An 18,378-nucleotide genomic window follows, 5' to 3' on the forward strand; every position below is an offset into this window, starting at 1 on the left:
GCTGGCTGAAAAGCTGCCTCGCAGCTTCAGTAAGTCTGAGGCTGCTGTCTTCGCTGCTTGGCCGCCACGGCATCAAACGAAAATAACACTTTTGTCACGCGAAGTGAATAAATGCTGCATGTTTTTTTTTCCCCTTTCATCACTCTCTCTGAGTTCCGTTTTTGACAGGTAAGTGGTCGATCTCATGCTATTTCGGTTAAACAGTACTACCGTTTACTACGTGCATTTTCTGAGCTCCAGCCAACTACGGTTTAACGAGGTTTCACTGTAGTAGGCTTTGAACTGAATATTGAATCAAATCAAGAAAAAGAAACAATTATCGAATTGAATATCGTACATCAGAAAATGCTTCACAAAATTTATAGCCAACAAATTTGGGGAAAGAAAATACAGTATTGCACATGCTCGGGATTCTCCTAGCATTGCATAACAAAAATGCAGCAAGCCACCAGTTACTTGACTGCATAGAAAATCAAGCTATACCGTACAGTCCACTCTTAAACAAAATTAGAATACCAGCACAGCTCAGTTCTGGTATAAGAAGGTCCAAAAAATATTCTTTTTTTATCAACATAATTTTTGTTGAATAGAATTGAGGGCTTTTTTTCTTTTTGCCTCTGAAACGAATGAATTAGTGACGTTCTGATGTATTGAATACCAATGAGGTTCTCAGTTGAACAGCAGACCTGTCTCTTGCAGCAAGCTTTTATTCATTACAAAGAAAGTCTTGCTTTCCAGTTTTTCTCCACGACGCACAACGGCTATCCCAACTTTAGGGCAGGTGGGGTATGGTAAGGCCAGCTTGCATGACACACGAAAGGACCATGCATCCTGTGGTTTGATCACTGCTCCACGCGTAGTCGGTACCAACGGTAAAATGCAGGCGCCCTCCGAGCCATTTCATTGTCAGGTTCAGTGTGATTTGCCACCTGTCAAAGATTCTGAAACCTGGAGGGACACGGCAAATTTCCCGTGCCCAGTGAAGTTCTTTGCCACATGTCCAACACGATCCGCGCGCCTGTCGTGTGCTTTTTCACTTTCCACAACGTGCACTGCTTTTGTTGCCGTTCCCTTTGTCCTCATCATGTTCTCTCGGTTGGTGTTGTTGATCTGGAATAACCTTGTGCTGCCAGAGGCAGACCCAGCAAATGCAGCACCATTCTGTGAACTGTGGCATTCAGGCACTCTGTGTGCATTCCCCGCATCGGGCTGACGGTGGGGCGCGCTCGCAGTGACTAAATCTGCTACCGCATCGGCCAAGGCAGTAGCAGACTTACGCTTGTGGCGCACTCGGTGCTACTATTCGGATTATTTGCAAGACTGTACAATTTAGTTTACACGCATCTAGCCTACATGCGACCCTGAAACAGTAGTGTATCTGTTATGTCTGTATAACCACTGCATTTAAGCGCTGTAGAAAAAGTGCGGTGCAGGCAAAGACTAGTTATCAAATATTTTTGTTTGGCAAACTCCAAGAAGTTAGCTACATCATTCTAATTTGCTTTGGTCATGCTGTAGAGATTAATTTAAAGAACCCTTCACCAGGTCCTTCTGGAAATTTCAATTACACATTATGATTTGTATGAGCAGCTCAGGGAGTGTTCTACTGCAAAAAGCATTAAAACGCTTTCAAATGTGATGTGCCATCTCGAGCATTGCACAAGTCAGCGATGATAACTAGTTGGGGTGCCTGCAAACACACCCTTTCACGCACACCAAATTTGAAGGGGGGAGGGAAGCAGTTGATTTTGTCGAAATTCTCGGGTATTCTCGAAATTCTCGGGTCCACGTACTGGCAACCTGCACATTTTGCATGTTTTTAAGACTTCACGATCTGTTTATCTCACATTTCTTCAGTTTCTCCATCCTAGCCTACGCCCAATAGTGATTGGGACATGATTTACACAGGACAGGATGATCCACTGACTTGGCAGCGGTGAAGCTATTTCGCATTGTGCAATTTAACAAGTGCACAGGTGGACACCTTTCAAGTAATCAATGGGTGCAAAGGGCTAAGAAAAGCTTGAAACGTCGAGATAAGCCTACCCACAGAAGCACCTGCAGTAATGCACTGTGTGGGACATCACCGTGCTCGCAGCTAGAGTGCTTCCTTTGAGGATAACAGCGCATGGTCCCTTGTTTGAATTTTCAGCTGCTTTTCCAGCATACAGCGGCATAACACTATGCAGACACAATTGCCACCCCGTGATCTACACAGTGTGACCGTCTGATTGCAATGCCCAAATACGGTGGGATGCATTCTAAGTATTCTATAGATTGGATATCTTATTTGATGACAGTAACGTCCATCACTTCTTATTCCCTGTGCACGAAAATTTCAGCCTTTAGCAGGATCAAGACAGTCAAGTTTACTATACTGAGCCCTGTCAACCATAAACGCACACCTATTCGAAATGAAAATGGGTAAAAAGACTGCCTGCGTCTTACAATTAAATGCAAAAGTAAAAGAGCCTTCAGAGCCAGTGTAATCACACCTGCTGTCAAAGGATGGCAGTGGAACAAGTTTTTGTGCACACAGGCTACAAAAGCCCACCACTTTCATTACAAAAGCTTTCGGCCAGTTTCTCCTTTATAGCAGTTGTATGCTCAGGGAGTGCATATTTGGTGGAGCACAATTAGCAGTGTTAATGCCAGTGTTCAGAAACCAGCGCATCGTACCTCTGTCCCTGGAACGTGATCTCGACCGTCTGGAGCCCCGAGACGACTCGCTGTGGATTTCGGGCCTTCTCCGCACTGGTGGAGAATCTCGCCGCACGTACCTGCGCAGCGGGGAAATTCGACGCACGTTCTGCTTTGGATCTCTCGGGATCGCAGCTGGCCTCGGCCCGAGTCCAGTTCTGGGCCGGCCTCTGGAATGACTACGACTGCGGCTGCGTGACGGCCGCCTACGTTTCGTTCTCGAACGGTCGCTGGAGTTGCCCTCGCGGTCTTTCTTGGCGTGCTCACTTCTTGCTTCTTTTTGGTCTTTCGTGGTGGTGCCTTCGGAGTCGGTCTTTGGCTCACCCTTGGCTTCGGCGTCGGTTGAAGCACCTTTGGCTTCTGATGATGCGGCCGCATCATTGCCACTGACGACAGTGGCATCTTCTTTGGTTTCTCCGGTGCTGTCCCCTGCACTGGCAAGTATGGGTTCCTCGCCACCTTCGACTTTGGTGCCATCTTCAGCTGAGCCCCCTTCGGGCGCATCCTTCTTGGTGTCGTGAGCCTTAGCTTCCCCCAGTGAAGCCGACTTTCCCGAGCCCTTGGCATCGCTCTTCGAAGTCCTGCTGCTCCCTTTAACGCCATCCTTTGGGGCATTCGAAGTACTTCGGCCGGATCGTTTCCTTAATGACGTGCCGTCTCTGGAGCGGCTACGGCCGGAGCTGCCATGAGCAGCACTGTGGCTACGGTCCCCTCTTCTGGAAGGGCCGTCCCTGGAACTGGTACGAGCCTTCCGGTCCCTCGAGCTGCTCCGACCCCTCCGTGCACTGCTGTGGGAGTGGTCCCTCGGATGCCGATCTCTCGAGTGGTGGCCGTCCTTTCGCTCCTTGTCTGTCGCTTTGCTTGTTGTTCCTGCAGAAGTACCGTAATTGTAGAGCTTGGGACATGACAGATACAAGCACATTCTCAGAAGGTAGAAAAAAAAAAGCTTCTACAAGCAGAATAAAAATCGTTGAAAGTACACGAAGCAACTGATTTTACTGAAAAACCAGAACAGCAATAATGTGGCTAGTGTCTGCGTACAGACGGACAACATTCACTTGCAATTAACAATATGTAGCCAACAGACAATGATGCCTAGGAAAATGCAAGGGAAATTAATGGTTCTATCATGAAGTGTAAAACTAATTATTTAAGGGTAAAATTTTTCGATACGTTTCTCAATCACAAAAACCATAAAAGAGGAAATTAGAAGACCAGTTGCAACTTGCGGGAGCCATATCCACAATTCTGCAGCCAATTTCCTCTTCACTTTCCTTGGTTTGACTGTTTGATTATTTTGTAAAGCTGTTACTTAAACATTGAGACCTTCTGTTCCCCTCGTTTTTCTTACTGCTGAGTCTCCGTGTGCATGCAGAAGGACACTTTCTCAAAGCCGAACAATGCAGAACTAGTTTTATCTCAAGACGAGCTGAAACCATATCGCCCGATGCGGTCATTCTCTAGTAAGCATATCAAAAAATTTTAAAAAACAACTTAATCCAATTTGAATACTAAGGAGTAGTGTTCATGTTATTCAAAAAGAAAATAGAAGGGTGGGGTTAGTAAAATGCACAGCAAATAAGATATCTTCGAAAAAAATTGCAAATCGAGTCGGACATTCTCAAATGCGAATAAAAAAGGAGATGCAAACAAAAGCAAATATTTTCGAATATGAGCTATTTCTATCAGCTGAAAGCAAGCTCAGTGGTGCGAGGCCCGAACTTTGTCACGACTGAGATTCTCTTTTAACAGCTCCTAAGTCAACCTCAAATGTCCTGACATACTCTCAGCCCATGCACGACGCCTCACTGTTATGTTTCACTGCCTTAAAGAGTTTATTTTTGTTTGCATTAGGGACACTTGCATCTCGGCAACAGCCAACACTTTGTTTATTGAGCTCAAGCTCCTCCAAAATGGCGGCAGCACGCTTCCTTTCCCGTTCATTCCTCAATGCACAGGTCCTTTCTGTTCTTGTACTCCTTCCGCCACTCGTTCACCCCATGGACCATTTGAAGCATCTTCTTGGTCAGTTGCACAGTCCACGTGCGAGTTTTTGAACTCCTTCGGAGCCGCGAAAATGTCCGAAAAATTGGCCAGTTGGAAAAAAATAAACGCATGTCATTTACTGCCCTTAATGGCTCAAACCACCACAGGCAAATTCGAAAACGCTCTGAAGGCCTTTCGGGACACATATTAGGCATATCGGTGCTCGCACTGTGACAGGAAATACCGATTGCACGCGTGTATAATTAAGGAATACATACTGTGTCCCGTGGCAATTACCCCTTCCCACGCTTGTTAAGCTTCACTGCAATACTTTTACGTATGCTTCACCAAGTAAGATTTTTATACGGAGGCGAAGCTGACTTTCGGGAACTGGCATTATGCAACGCACAGTGCTTTCAAAGCCAATCGCGAGGACCGCTAAGGCGGAGTCCGTGCCATTGCTGATAGCAGCAAATTCTTTCAATAAAGAACACGGCACCGAACGGCAAGAAGCTTCATAGCGAACGTCGAAGCAGCTAGGTCTAGCGTTGCCGCAGCGTTGGCTACGGCTGCCAGCAGATCTGCGTGCCAGAGCGCCGATTTCAGGTGGCGAGGTAATCAAAATGGCAGCAGTGGCGGCTTTTATTAATACTGTTTCGGACCTGTGGTCTCGACAAAACGTCCGAAAAATCGGACGCCGAAGAGTTCTTGCGTCCGAAATTATACATGTCTGATACATTGACTCTAGGGAGATGTAGTGATGCCGCGAAGCAATCCAATTTATTGGGAATCCGGAAAGTCGGTCGATGACTGTACACTGGTAGCATCTCCAGCCGACGACAGCACGTCAAAGACGATTCATTACAATTTTTGTCTGTTGCTCGATCCAGAATTACGGCGACTTTCGACCCTTTCAATAAAATTACAGCTCATTTTCCCTGATAGAGACACAAATTCTCTGAGTTTTCCCTGAGTTTTTCCAGACTACTCAAAATCCCTGAGATTTCCCGGTTTTCCCGGTTGGTAGATGCCCTGTTTATGACATCAGCATTACAAATCACACCTGCATGCCAAATTTCACCACTTTATTCTCACAAATAAATATAAAGTTTTCATCGCCGCATCACCACTTAACAAGACTGTCCCCATCTCACTAGTGTGGAGCGAAAGCGGGCAGCTTCGGTCACCTTCCTTCCCACAGCAAAGTGGCAACACTGAGCAAAACCATGCACCAATTATTCACCTGGGGCATATTTGCACAACCCTTAAAAACAATGCCTTGCATTCATCTTCTGATTAGGTTTTCTCAGCTTCCACAAGTCCAATTTTAATCATTATTCTTTCATTTATAAGCTTAGTGTTTCATAAGTGCCATAAGACTGCTAAATAATGCAAGATAAGGCTTTAAATTACAGGAACTCACAACTCTGGCCAAAGTAATTATGCTTGTACTGTAAACATGAAGTTCAAATGCTTACAACTTTTGTTCTGGACAAGCTAGAATAACAAAACTCAACTTACGGCACTCCTTGATTAGTGTAGGTTATAATGGTAAAGAGCAAAACAAAAACTATGCAGTACATCTTTTTTTGGAAACATGATAAAATGCATTTACTAACATGTTTCTGTTAAGAAAGAATGGTACGGCATACAATAAAATATGCTTTATATTTAAGATTAGCAAAAATTCATGTTTTGAGAAAACGAAAAAAAAAACAAAAAAAAAAAACGGACAAGCTCATTTTTATTCAAATATGACAAAAAGTATTGATATATTGATATATCCACATATCTAAATGGTCAGTAGCCACCAAGGATGTACCGTATTAACTTGTATGATGATCGCACTCTCGTAATAATCACACCCCTGAATTTTGTCGTCAAAATTCGATTTTTTTTCCTTTCCCGTGTAATGATTGCATCCTGAACATGCCACAGCGATATGTCGCGTGCCAAGCCTAGATCGCAAATAGAATCAGGAGCACCTTAGACTTCTGTCAGGCAAAGGACCAGACAGCATTCCGTAAAGGCTACTCAACAATAGGCCATATTCACGCTATCAATCAGGTGATAGAGAAATGTGCGGAATATAACCAACCCTTATATATAGCTTTCATTGATTACGAGAAAGCGTTTGATTCTGTCGAAACCTCAGCAGTCATGGAGGCATTACGGAATCAGGGTGTAGACGAGCCGTATGTAAAAATACTGAAAGATATCTATAGCGGCTCCACAGCCACCGTAGTCCTCCATAAAGAAAGCAACAATATCCCAATAAAGAAAGGCGTCAGGCAGGAAGATACGATCTCTCCAATGCTATTCACAGCGTGTTTACAGGAGGTATTCAGAGACCTGGATTGGGAAGAATTGGGGATAAAAGTTAATGGAGAATACCTTAGTAACTTGCGATTCGCTGATGATATTGCCTTGCTTAGTAACTCAGGGCACCAATTGCAATGCATGCTCACTGAGCTTGAGAGGCAAAGCAGAAAAGTGGGTTTAAAAATTAATCTGCAGAAAACTAAAGTAATGTTTAACAGTCTCGGAAGAGAACAGCAGTTTACGATAGGTGGCGAGGCACTGGAACTGGTAAGGGAGTACATCTACTTAGGGCAGGTAGTGACGGCGGATCTGGATCATGAGACTGAAATAATCAGAAGAATAAGAATGGGCTGGGGTGCGTTTGGCAGGCATTCTCAGATCATGAACAGCAGGTTGCCATTATCCCTCAAGAGAAAAGTGCATAATAGCTGTGTCTTACCAGTACTCACCTACGAGGCAGAAACCTGGAGGCAAACGAAAAGGGTTCTACTTAACCCTTTAAAGGTTTTAGCTGTACATGTACGGCGGCAGTTTTCTGTCCCGCAAGGTCTTTGCCGTACGGGTACGGTTCCGACCCTCCGTTTGAAATTTCGCGGCATAATGACGATGCGTGCTCACTGGGAGGTGCTGCCACCTCTTAGCACTAACAAGATGCGTTTGAAATTGGTGCTACCTTTTTGGGGAGATAAACAGAGTTGATTGCTAGCTTCAGCGCATCGCTCAGACTGCGGCAACGCCCCTTTGGCGGCTTCGGTTTTGCCGCGTGATCGCAACGGAGGCGTCCGAAATGTCATTTTTTTCTTTGTTGGCACTCTCTTGCAGGGCGGTGGAAGTTGATTTCTATCTCGATTGGCGCTGCTCTTAGCTTGCTTATCAGCGCCGGTGGTGAGGTATTCTCGCTCTCAGTGGCAATGCGCTTTCGCGGTTTCGATTCTGCCGCGTGATCGTAACGGAGGCGCGCGAAATGTGATTTTTCTCTTTGTTGCCACGCTCTCGCAGGGGTGGCGGAAGTTGATTTCTATCTCGATTGGCACTGCTCTTAGCTTGTTTATCACCACCGCTCGCGAGGTATTCTCGCTCTCCGCGGCAACGCGCTTACGCGTGAGGGTGCCTCCGACCTCTGCCCAAGGCAGCTGCACGCAGAGATGTCATGTGTGCGCCAACACAACTCCTCCCTTCAAGAGAAGAGATACGCATTTTAGGTGTGCAGATTGCAATAAGGCGCTGTGCGTAGACCCGTGTTTCAAGGAGTACCACGCTCAGAAATACTATTGAACATTTTGCAGTTCCGAGTGGTGCCGACACCAAAATACTGTTCCTAATGATTTTTTACCATTTATTCCCGACTTTGTACATTTCGTGCATTCCAGATCCACAGTAAAGTAATTTGACCACCTGGGAAAGATTTTTTCAAAATAACTCGACCCTCAAAGGGTTAAATTGAGGACGACGCAACGAGCTATGGAAAGAAGAATGATGGGTGTAATGTTAAGGGATAAGAAAAGAGCAGATTGGGTGAGGTAACAAACGCGAGTTAATGACATCTTAGTTGAAATCAAGAAAAAGAAATGTGCATGGGCAGGACATGTAATGAGGAGGGAAGATAACCGATGGTCATTAAGGGTTACAGACTGGATTCCAAGGGAAGCGTAGCAGGGGGTGGCAGAAAGTTAGGTGGGCGGATGAGATTAAGAAGTTTGCAGGGACGACATGGCCACAATTAGTACATGACCGGGGTTGTTGGAGAATTATGAGAGAGGCCTTTGCCCTGCAGTGGGCGTAACCAGGCTGATGATGATGATTATTATTTTGACAGTAAGAAACTACCCTCGTTTTCAGAGTACTTACAGAAATCTCCAGGAAGGCTGCCGTGTGGTGTTTTTATCCAGCGCCGTAAGCCAGACCAATGAGGACTGCACAGCGTTATCCCTCATACTACACAAGGGGGGTGCTTCCGACAGATGGCGACTTCTTAAGTCCTCGCCCCCAATAGAATTCTGGCTATATTGAACTATTTTGCAAACACTGCGCCGTTCTGTGTATTGAGGTTTGATTGTAGTAGCATGCAAAATAATTTATCTTAGAATGAGCCTTAGTATTCGAACACTGAAAGCGGCATGTTGTCGTCGCTACGCCACGCAAGCATGGTACACGAGTCACGATGTTGTGATGGCAATAGCGGGGATGCTGGCTCTGAAGGTAGGCGGCTGCGAACGTGGCTTTGGTTTCATGTTCAACTGCACTGGGCAGGTAATTTATAAACAAACTTAGGAAAAAAAAAAGAAGCAAGCGTTGTGACTGGTAAACACTAATTATTCATTCTGAGATACCGTTCCCGCTTGAAAATCACCCGATGGAAACGGGAGTTTTCGACAGGAGATGGTGCGGGTTTGACATAGTATTCGCTGCCCCCCCAAAAGCAGATGCCGCCAAATGGGTCGCAACTGGTGTTACCACTGGAGTTAGGTATGCTCGTGCTGATGACCAGCCAAGTGTGAGTTATCCAGTGAAGGCCAATATCAAGGTCGAAATAAATACTTTAGTGGCAGCTGGGACCATTGGTCAAGATGGAAAATCTAAGTACACAGTGTCGAATTAAGTTGGAACATGGGTTGTTGAGATAACTGTTATTTTTTTATCAAGTCTGATACAACTGCATATGCTCATTCAGTGTTTCGTGTTTATTTTAAATATCTAATTATATACTGCAGATACATAGTAGTTGCCAAGGTAATTAATAATTACCTTCTATTGTTTGATGAAACAACTAAAATTTACCTGCTGAAGGGAAAGTTGAAAACAACATATAGTTGGATACTAGAGTGCATAAGGATGTGCAATGCTGAAAACAGATTAGAAATTGAGCAATTATTTGTCATTTTACAGCCCATTGATGTTCTGTGTTCACAGTATCAATAATAAGAGGAAATGTAAAGGTAAATTTAAATGAAGTATTTACAGGTTACCAGTTAACGGAAGTCTACTATATACAACGGTTGGGGTACTTCACAAGCTTACCTTTCTGGCTGGCCTGCTTGCTAGGGCTTGAGGTTCCAGTGCTGGCATCTGCAGGCTTGCCAGCATCCTTGGCAGCTCCTTCCCCCTGCACAACCCCCTGCACAACACAGTGAAATTTGTAGCTTGGAGATTTTCAACAAACTGGCTTATGTGCAAGTGGCTGAGACTGTGACACATTTTGGCAATCTTCCCAACTGTAGCCACAGCAGAGCATTACTGAATTTTCAGGATACAAGCACTGCCTTGATACATGTGTTTCAAATGGGGGGAAAAAAGAGCCATAGATTTTGTCTAGAATTTTAGACATTATCAAAACATTTTAAAGACATGTGCAGGGTCGGTACTGTCTCTTTTTCGTCAACACAATACTAACAGTGGTCAACATCAGCAGCTGTGTGATAACAACTTATTAATACAAATCAGTAGACTTCCTAATTTAAGACAGATAATCCAATGGTAGAATTGAAGTTGAAGTCGATGCTCGAGTCCATGAACACTTAATAAAAATTTCAGAACCACGCATAGTAGCTAGTTTGAAAACATCCGAGCTAACATTTCCGCAGACAACCACTTTCAAGCAATTCAAGAAAAAGGAGCCACGATGCATGGTTGTCTGAATATTCTCACTTCAAAATCACTGTAATTGTGAGTAGAGGGCTGATATGGCTATACGGAAAAAAAAGAGTGATTGAGTGAAAACTTTATTGCAAATGTCCGGCGATTTGGGTGGGGTGGGGCCATAAGCACCCCAGCCTAGGTGACGGCCTCGAGTCCTTGGACTCGGGCGGCTCCTTCGGCGTGCCAGACGGCCCACAGTTAATCAGCGAGGTCGTGGCTGAGCAGGGCTGCCTCCCAACGCGCCCCTCCATTCGAGACTGCCATTTCTACCCCGTTCGTCGGAGACTCCTGTTGCTCGCTACCGGTGCATGCCCACAGCATGTGCTGCAGCGTCGCTCTGGCTCCGCACACTTTACAAATGTCGGACGAACAAATGTCGGGGCAGCAGAGGTGAAGGATCGCCGGGTTCGGATATGTGTGTGTCTGCAATTGCCTCCAGGCAACCGCCTGTTTCTTGTTTAGTTTGGCGTGTGGTGGTGGGTACTTGTATCTGTTCAATCTGTAGTGTCGCGTGATGTCTCTGAAAGTGGTCATGTGATCCCCCCACGTCCACTCCCGCATTGCTCTCGCGGTGGGCGAGACGTCGGGATTGCCGGCAGGCGCCGCGGCTCGGCATGTAAGTCCTCGAGCCGTGGCGTGGGCTATCTCGTTTCCTGGGAGCGGAGGATCCGTGTGGGCGGGAGTCCATACAAGGAAACTCGTTTTTGCGGCAAATATTGCCATATTGAATTTGGAGAATGTGGGCCGCTTCCCGGGATGTCCGGCCGCTAGCGTAGTTGCGTATCGCTGCCTGCGAGTCGCTTATTGTCACCTCGGCGTCTGTGGTGGCTACCGCGAGGGCTATCACTGCTTCCTCGATCGCCTCCGTCTCTTCTGTGCGTATCGTTGCGCTCGCGACGCAAGTTCCGCTGTGGTCCGTGATTGCGACGGCGAAACCACGTTGCCGCTCGTAACGAGCTGCATCTACGTAGACAGTTTCTTTGTTGCTGCCGTATTTCTTTTGCAAATCTCGCGCGCGCCTGTTGCGCCAGCCAACGTGATGCGTCGGGTGCATGTTCTTGGGCAACGGCGAAACAACGATGCGCTCGCGAATCAGTGTGGGTATTGCGACGTTTTCGCCCAGCTGCGTGTGGTAGCTGATGCCCAGCGTCTGGAGGATGTGTCGTCCGGTTCTGCTTTTTGCCAAACGCTCGTACTGCGCGACGTTGTGCGCTTCTATTATCTCGCCTAGGGTATTGTGTAAAACCAGTTCGAGAAATTTATCCGTGCTGGTATTGATTGGCAATCCTATGGTGTGTTTGTACACCTTGCGGATGAGGTGGTCTAGTTTCGCTCGTTCGGCCACCTGCCACTTGAGGTAGGAGGCGACGTACTTTATGTGACTGGTTACGAACGCCTGTACCAGGTGGATCGTATTGCTTTCTTTCATTCCAATATGTCTGCTCGTCATACGTTTCAGTAACCGGATCGTTTCATCGACTGCATGCTCTAGTCTGTGTACGGTTTCGCCGTTGGCTGACAGGCGCTAGCCCAGTACCCTAATGTTGTGAACATGCAGGATAACTGTCTGATGTGAGTACTCTAATTTCTCTATCTGCGCGCTAGGCTGCGGAATTGGCGTTCTTGGGTTTGCGGCCCCTGCGCGTGGGTCTGTAAAGCAGGAGTTCCGATTTGGCCGCGGAGCATTCGAGGCCCGTGTCGCGCAGATACTCCTGCGCCGCGTCAACAGCCGCCTGTAACGTTTGCTCTACGCGGCTGTCATGAATGAAAAAAAAAAAAGAGAACGAGCTCTCAGTGAGCATTTTAAACTAGAAATTTCAACTCGAAGTCGATGCCTCTATTCCACCGACAGTGACTGCTACTGAGGCATGGACTGTGCGATGTCAGGAAATAAGGGGCCACTGCTGTGTCATCTGCTCATTGTGTCGTATGCTATTAATGCTCATAGACGCTGACATGTCTGGCGCCAACTCCCATGAAATCTCGCACAAGTGATCGTACTATCCCTGAAAGCTATCGGGAATACCACTCCACGATAGTGCCAGTGCCGGCAGGCCGACGCAGGGGGCATGCTTTGTGCCGTTGGCAATGAAGTTCTGGACAGCCTTGAGCAAAGCTTGCCGTGGCACGCCACGAAAATTTCGACAGTAAACATTCCGTTTTTTTTTTCAGCACACTTCCTGCCTGTGCTGTCTAATATCACCAGGAAATTCTTACGAAAGCATACTTTTCTGCGTTCTCCATCGATTTCGGTATTGTGGGGTTCAACTGTATGTGCACACCTGCTGCATTAAGGGGGGACATGGGTCCTAAAGATGTCTTTCTTATTTTTAAGTGAATCTTTAATAAGCTCCACTGTCTGGGGTAATTTTGCGTGCTGATTTCAAATCTGTAATTAGATTTTTAGTTAAAATTAGTTAAAATAACATTGAGGTCTGAAGTCAAATTAATTTCAAACTCGTTACAGCGCTTTTTGATGATTCAGTCTTGCTAAACCAAAAACTAAATGCATGACACCATTGCTAAAGACCTACTGTAGAGGATGAGGCAATTCTTACTCATTTGGAAGCATTTTACGGACAGGAAAACAATCTTGCATTTATTATAAAAAGAATTTCTAATTAGCAGCGAGTATTACACCCGAATGAAATTTTCGCAACGGTGCAAGAGTAATAAAAATAGCATCACCCCCCAGATCATTTCAATACGAATAAAATGATACCATCCTTGTCTTTTTGGCCAAAAACAACCTGAAAAAAACACCTGTAAGGCTGAGTATGGTGTGCAAAAACATCGAACTGAGATAAATGCATTTGAAGTTTGAAACAAATGTAGCTTTTGCTGAAGTGAATCTACAGCAATACAAATGGCACCATCTTGAAGCTCTACGTTTTGTAAGAATGGCCACACTAAATGCGTGACTGCACACTCTCAAAATACATAATGGCACACTGGCCACTGAACTAGCACAAGAAACTTTATTTACAATGTTATGTGTCTGTTACAGTACACAGCAAGCAAAAGAAACACTTGAAGAGTATAGTAAAGTGGCTCTTCCACAGACAGTAAACCTAAGCACAATGTTCAGAGTCTAAAGCACAATTTTTGCCGAGAAATTTCCACTGCTCTGTACTGCGACTGCCCTACAGCAGGCCAAGACTGTATGCCGAGTCCCTTGCTGGCTTGTGTCCTCTTGCAAGCCTTGCCTTTGTCGGACTGCTGTCCATGTGCTTTTTCTTGCAATTTTCAAGCCTGCTGCTGTCCTTTTCGAGACTGCGGAGCACGGAGCGACTTCCTGGGCCTAGTTCCACGGCGATTTCCACAGTGCTCTTTGTGACAACCTGGTTGAAGCGGCCGATAGCTTCAGCCACTGCCCTTTCAACGCTGCGTAATGAGGCATGCTGTGTCTATGAGACTTGCTGCCAAATGACTGAGTGCAAGCTTTCACTTGGGTTTTGAGTGATCCCGTCACTGCCCCTCTCCAAAAGGGCTTTGTCGCTAAGCCGTGTAAACACAGGCTCCAATGCCTCGCAGACAAAGTCAGGCAAGCTATGCTTGTGTGGTGGTGGCTCCTCATTGTTGCATGATCTTGGATTGTAGCGCGAAGGGACACGAACACAGACTAGAAGCAGACAGGACGAGCACTAACTCCCAACTAAATTTTTATTGAAATGAAGAACATATATATATATAGGTGATTGCAAAAAACTGCAGCATAAGAACATAAGGTATGAAGACATCAGTTAAACATATCACGAGGTAGGGAAGTCAAACAAAGGAAACAACAAAAGGACACCACTTCAGATTAACACATGTGTTGTGAAGATACTGAAATTCGCATTCTAACAGAGACAAAGATGCTTGGCTAATGCAAGTCTCTCCTAATATTTCAATGTGGAATGCCTCGATTATTTCCCGTGTGGTTTGGCATTTGTGTCTTGAAAGAATCTTTGTGTCTTCAAACAAAGGTTTACAACCGCAATTGAAAACAAGTGATGCTGGATGTGAAGCATTAGGGTTGTTAAGTGAAGGTTTGTGTTCTTTTAGTCTAATATTACCTTGTCATGTTCTTATGCTGCGGTTTTTTGCAATCACATATATATATATATATATATATATATATATATATATATATATATATATATATATATATATGTTCTTCGTTTCAATAAAAATTTCATTGAGAGTTAGTGCTTGTCCAGTCTGCTTCTAGTCTGTGTCCGTGTCCCTTCGGGCTACAATCCAAGATCACGTTACCGTACCAGCTCGCCCAACCTTCTATCCTCATTGTCGGCCATGGCCCTGTTGAACTTACAGCACGACTCAGGGCCTTCAGGGCAGAGGTCATGCCTGGGTGTTCGGTCAGTGGACGTGACATGTGCTTTAGTGTGGCCAGCACAGCCTTTTGCATGCCTGGTACATCATGCTTGCGACTGCGCAAGGAATAACCATAGTAGGAGGCGATCTTGACTTTTTCTTGAGTCAGCCTACCCTTACCACCAAGTGGCTCACCTTGAGAGTTTTTTTGGCGGTGAGGGTACGTAAGCCTGCAAACATTTGTTTATGCACATGGTTTATGCAGTCTTTTTTTGAAACCTTGATGTAGCCGTAGACTGCATTTTCAGTGAGGGTGTGGTAGGTTTTACTGTCACCATCTGAACGCATTGTAGTATACCGAAGCTTATGCATCTCGAGTGACCGCTGGAATAATTCTAGGGCTGCTTCTACTTCCATCTGGCCAGCGTTACAATTAACATTTTTTTGGCACACAAGTGAATGCTCGATGAGCCAGGCAGAGTGCGCTTCGCCGTCTCCTTTAGGTCCCAAGGTGCACCCCAGGCAAAAACTAGAGAACACAACATGGTCTGTTACTACGCCTGTATACAATTCAATTATACAGCCGACACATATATGCGAACTGTGCCCGGAGGTCAACCAGGTGCCGTCATAGATAACGTCGACGTTCCCGGGTGCACTGCCCAACTCCGCATACAAGTCCTTGACGCGAGCAACACTAGCAGCTTCGCATTCCGCAGCAGTCGCACTGCAAGTTTTGTGCATATTCTTCATGTGGCTTTGGTAGGTCTTGTGGTGAAGGCCTCGATGTGAAACATTCATGGCTGCGAAAAAGTCCGATAGAGCTGTTGCCCCTTTACTAATGCTGTTGATAGCTTTCATGGCACGCAGATTTACTTCAAAAGGCCTTATCTAGGTGTCACTATCACCAGATACTCTTGGGGACGAAAAACGTTCAAGGAAGTCGCAGTCGCTGCACGAAAGCACAAGCTTTGAACACAGCCCATAGTCATTTTTCCCCTTCAAAAAAGTCATGCTTTTCGCACAGCACTCCCGGCCGACGACAAGTCCAAAAAATGAGTTAGGCACAGCCATATCAATAATAGAGAATTCTGTGGCATTTTCATTGCCGTCGCTCTCCAGCTGAACATCCAGTAGTTTGAACTTACGTTGAGTCATGCACTGCTTTGCCACGGACTCCTTCAAGTCCGCCGCATTTCTGACGTGCTCGGCTGTCTCCTCAGCGGTAAAGAATGCCGTGTCAACGTGGTCTTGAATGTTGCTAGAAGTGTCAGATGATCCGATGATGGGATTATCCAAGAAGGTGCTGCAGCTAGGACCGGGAGAGAGCAGGACCCACGGCACCGCTTCAACAGGTGGTCGCAGCAACGCGCCATCGTCGAAATGAACTGCCTCGGTCGCATCAGGCGACCTTGACAGCACGATGTCATCCGCTTTCTTTCGCTGCCTGTTCCATGCACGCTTTCGTTTCTTGCCGTACGCTTGACGAGCCTTCTTTTTGAGGTGACTGTCTCTGCTCACTCCGGCCACAGCGTGGTAGCGAGAAGCAGGCAAACAGCACCCGGGCGCACAAACTACTGCCACCGCGGCAACCAGCGGAGCTAATAAAAAAAAAAGAAAAAAAAAACCGGCTGGCCTTGGTTGCGCCAGTCAATGGGAAGCGCGAGACGGGCTTCCCAGAGAAAGGCACGCCTTGTGGGCGCGCACTCTAGCCAAGCGGCGCTCCGGAAATGGCTTTCGGAAAAGGGGAGAGAGCTGTCGTTCTCCTGAGGCGACGCCATATTGAGGGGCCGCAAAATAAGCACAAAGAAATCAGCTTAAAAACAAGCCCAAGATGGTGGTGATTGGCCGGCTGCTTCGCCGTCGGCGCGCGCAGAAACTTTGACCAAATATTCCCTGTTGCAGGGCATTTCGTGACTCCCACAATGTTTTGAAATGCGATTTTATCACATTTGCTGATCAAATTCAGCGCTGACATTTTGATGACAGGTACTTATGGATGCAAACATTCGAAAAATGCGCTTTTGCCAAAAACATTTTTTGGCCATTTTTGAGCACTTTAAGACCCGCATCCCCCTTTAATGTATAGATCTCACGCAAGTGATCTTGCACGCGACAGCGACAAGCGGCGCGATGGAGATGGCTGTTGCGTTCACTCGTCGCCTACGAGTTCTACCCAGCACAATGCGTTGGGCTAGTTGGTGCGAATCCATGAATACTTTGTTTAGCGCAAAACAACAGAGACAAGAAAGACGACAGCGCCTTGTCCTGTCGTCTTTCTTGTGTCTGTTGTTTTGCGCTAAACAAAGTATTCATGAGTTCTACCCCACGCGAGCGATGACTTCGAGCAATGTCTCCCCAGTGTTGCCGGTATGAGGGCAGCAATATAGGCGCTGAACCTAGCATGATGCATGCTTTATTAACTTAAGTTGATGTGTTTTACTGTAAAAAGCAGCATAAAATATTTCTGAAAGTCTTGCAGTAGGTTCTTATCCTTGCACGTATAAAAATTCAATCATTTGCTCGTTCCGTGCAACAATCGGAAGTTCTTCAGTTATGTATATCCAGTTCCGGCTTCGCGCTATTGGCTAGTCGCTCATAGCACTTCCAGGCGAAGAGCGACGAGTTCTAGATTTGCAGAACCTGAAATCTGTTCATGCGACGGCCCGATCCGTCGCTCGAAGCCGTCGCTCATCGCTGTCGCGCACAAAATCGCGCTCATGGGGTTTAGCCTTAAAGGGAAACTGAAGAGTGTGTTGAATTCAATAAGACGCTCATATACGGATGCGGGAACCTTATAAACCATGCATGTAAAATACTGGGGGGGGGAGGGGGAGGGGGGATTTTTCACTTAGGAGCAACGTAATCGTCGGTTAAAATTGTGCTGTTGCTCCGCCCCCCGTCGAGTGCCGCACGCTGCTGCTGCTGCTGACGATGCGAGTGGAGGCTGGAAACCGCGGCATAGCGACGTCAGCACTGGTGTTCCGTTCCTTCGCAGTCTCGGTGACCATGCCTGATTGTGCTTGTTTCTGTGTGCGTGCCGTCATACTCTGCTTCGCTCAACCCTGCATTGCTTAGTTTGTGTGTATGTAGAGTGGTAGTTGACGTTCGCAGCATCAATTGAAGTGGTGGGCCGATCATGCTGGCGTTCTGTGCAGCCTACGAACACCAGCGGCCGCGATGATGTTACGATGTTCCATTACTTCCTGCAAGACAAGAAGCCTCCAGCAGAGTGGGAGGCTGCTGTGAATCGAAAGAATTTCAAGCGCTCGAGAACAACAGTGCTGCGCTCTAACCACTTCCGTGATGACAATTACTACCAGAGTTTATCAATAATGCGTGAATGAATGAGAGTATGACTTGCTGCTAGCAGTACTTCTAAACACAGCGCGAAACGGTCGGGGCAAGGAACTCACA

At 46.3% G+C, this 18,378-nt stretch overlaps 1 protein-coding gene across 2 annotated transcripts in view; it reads right to left on the reverse strand.

Moving 5' to 3' along the window:
* Nucleotides 1-18,378, reverse strand: part of LOC126523495 (uncharacterized) — an 80,411-nt gene that overhangs the window by 17,782 nt on the left and 44,251 nt on the right. For both annotated transcript variants that reach the window (XM_055066884.2, XM_055066883.2), the window contains exons 9-10: nucleotides 10,027-10,123; nucleotides 2,680-3,570 (exon numbers count right to left, since the gene is read on the reverse strand). In XM_055066884.2, coding sequence (XP_054922859.2) covers nucleotides 2,680-3,570; nucleotides 10,027-10,123 — 988 coding nt within the window. The remainder of the gene's footprint in view (nucleotides 1-2,679; nucleotides 3,571-10,026; nucleotides 10,124-18,378) is intronic.

Source organism: Dermacentor andersoni, chromosome 6 (genome assembly GCF_023375885.2).
Source record: "Dermacentor andersoni chromosome 6, qqDerAnde1_hic_scaffold, whole genome shotgun sequence".
In the NCBI taxonomy this organism is placed as follows: domain Eukaryota; kingdom Metazoa; phylum Arthropoda; class Arachnida; order Ixodida; family Ixodidae; genus Dermacentor; species Dermacentor andersoni.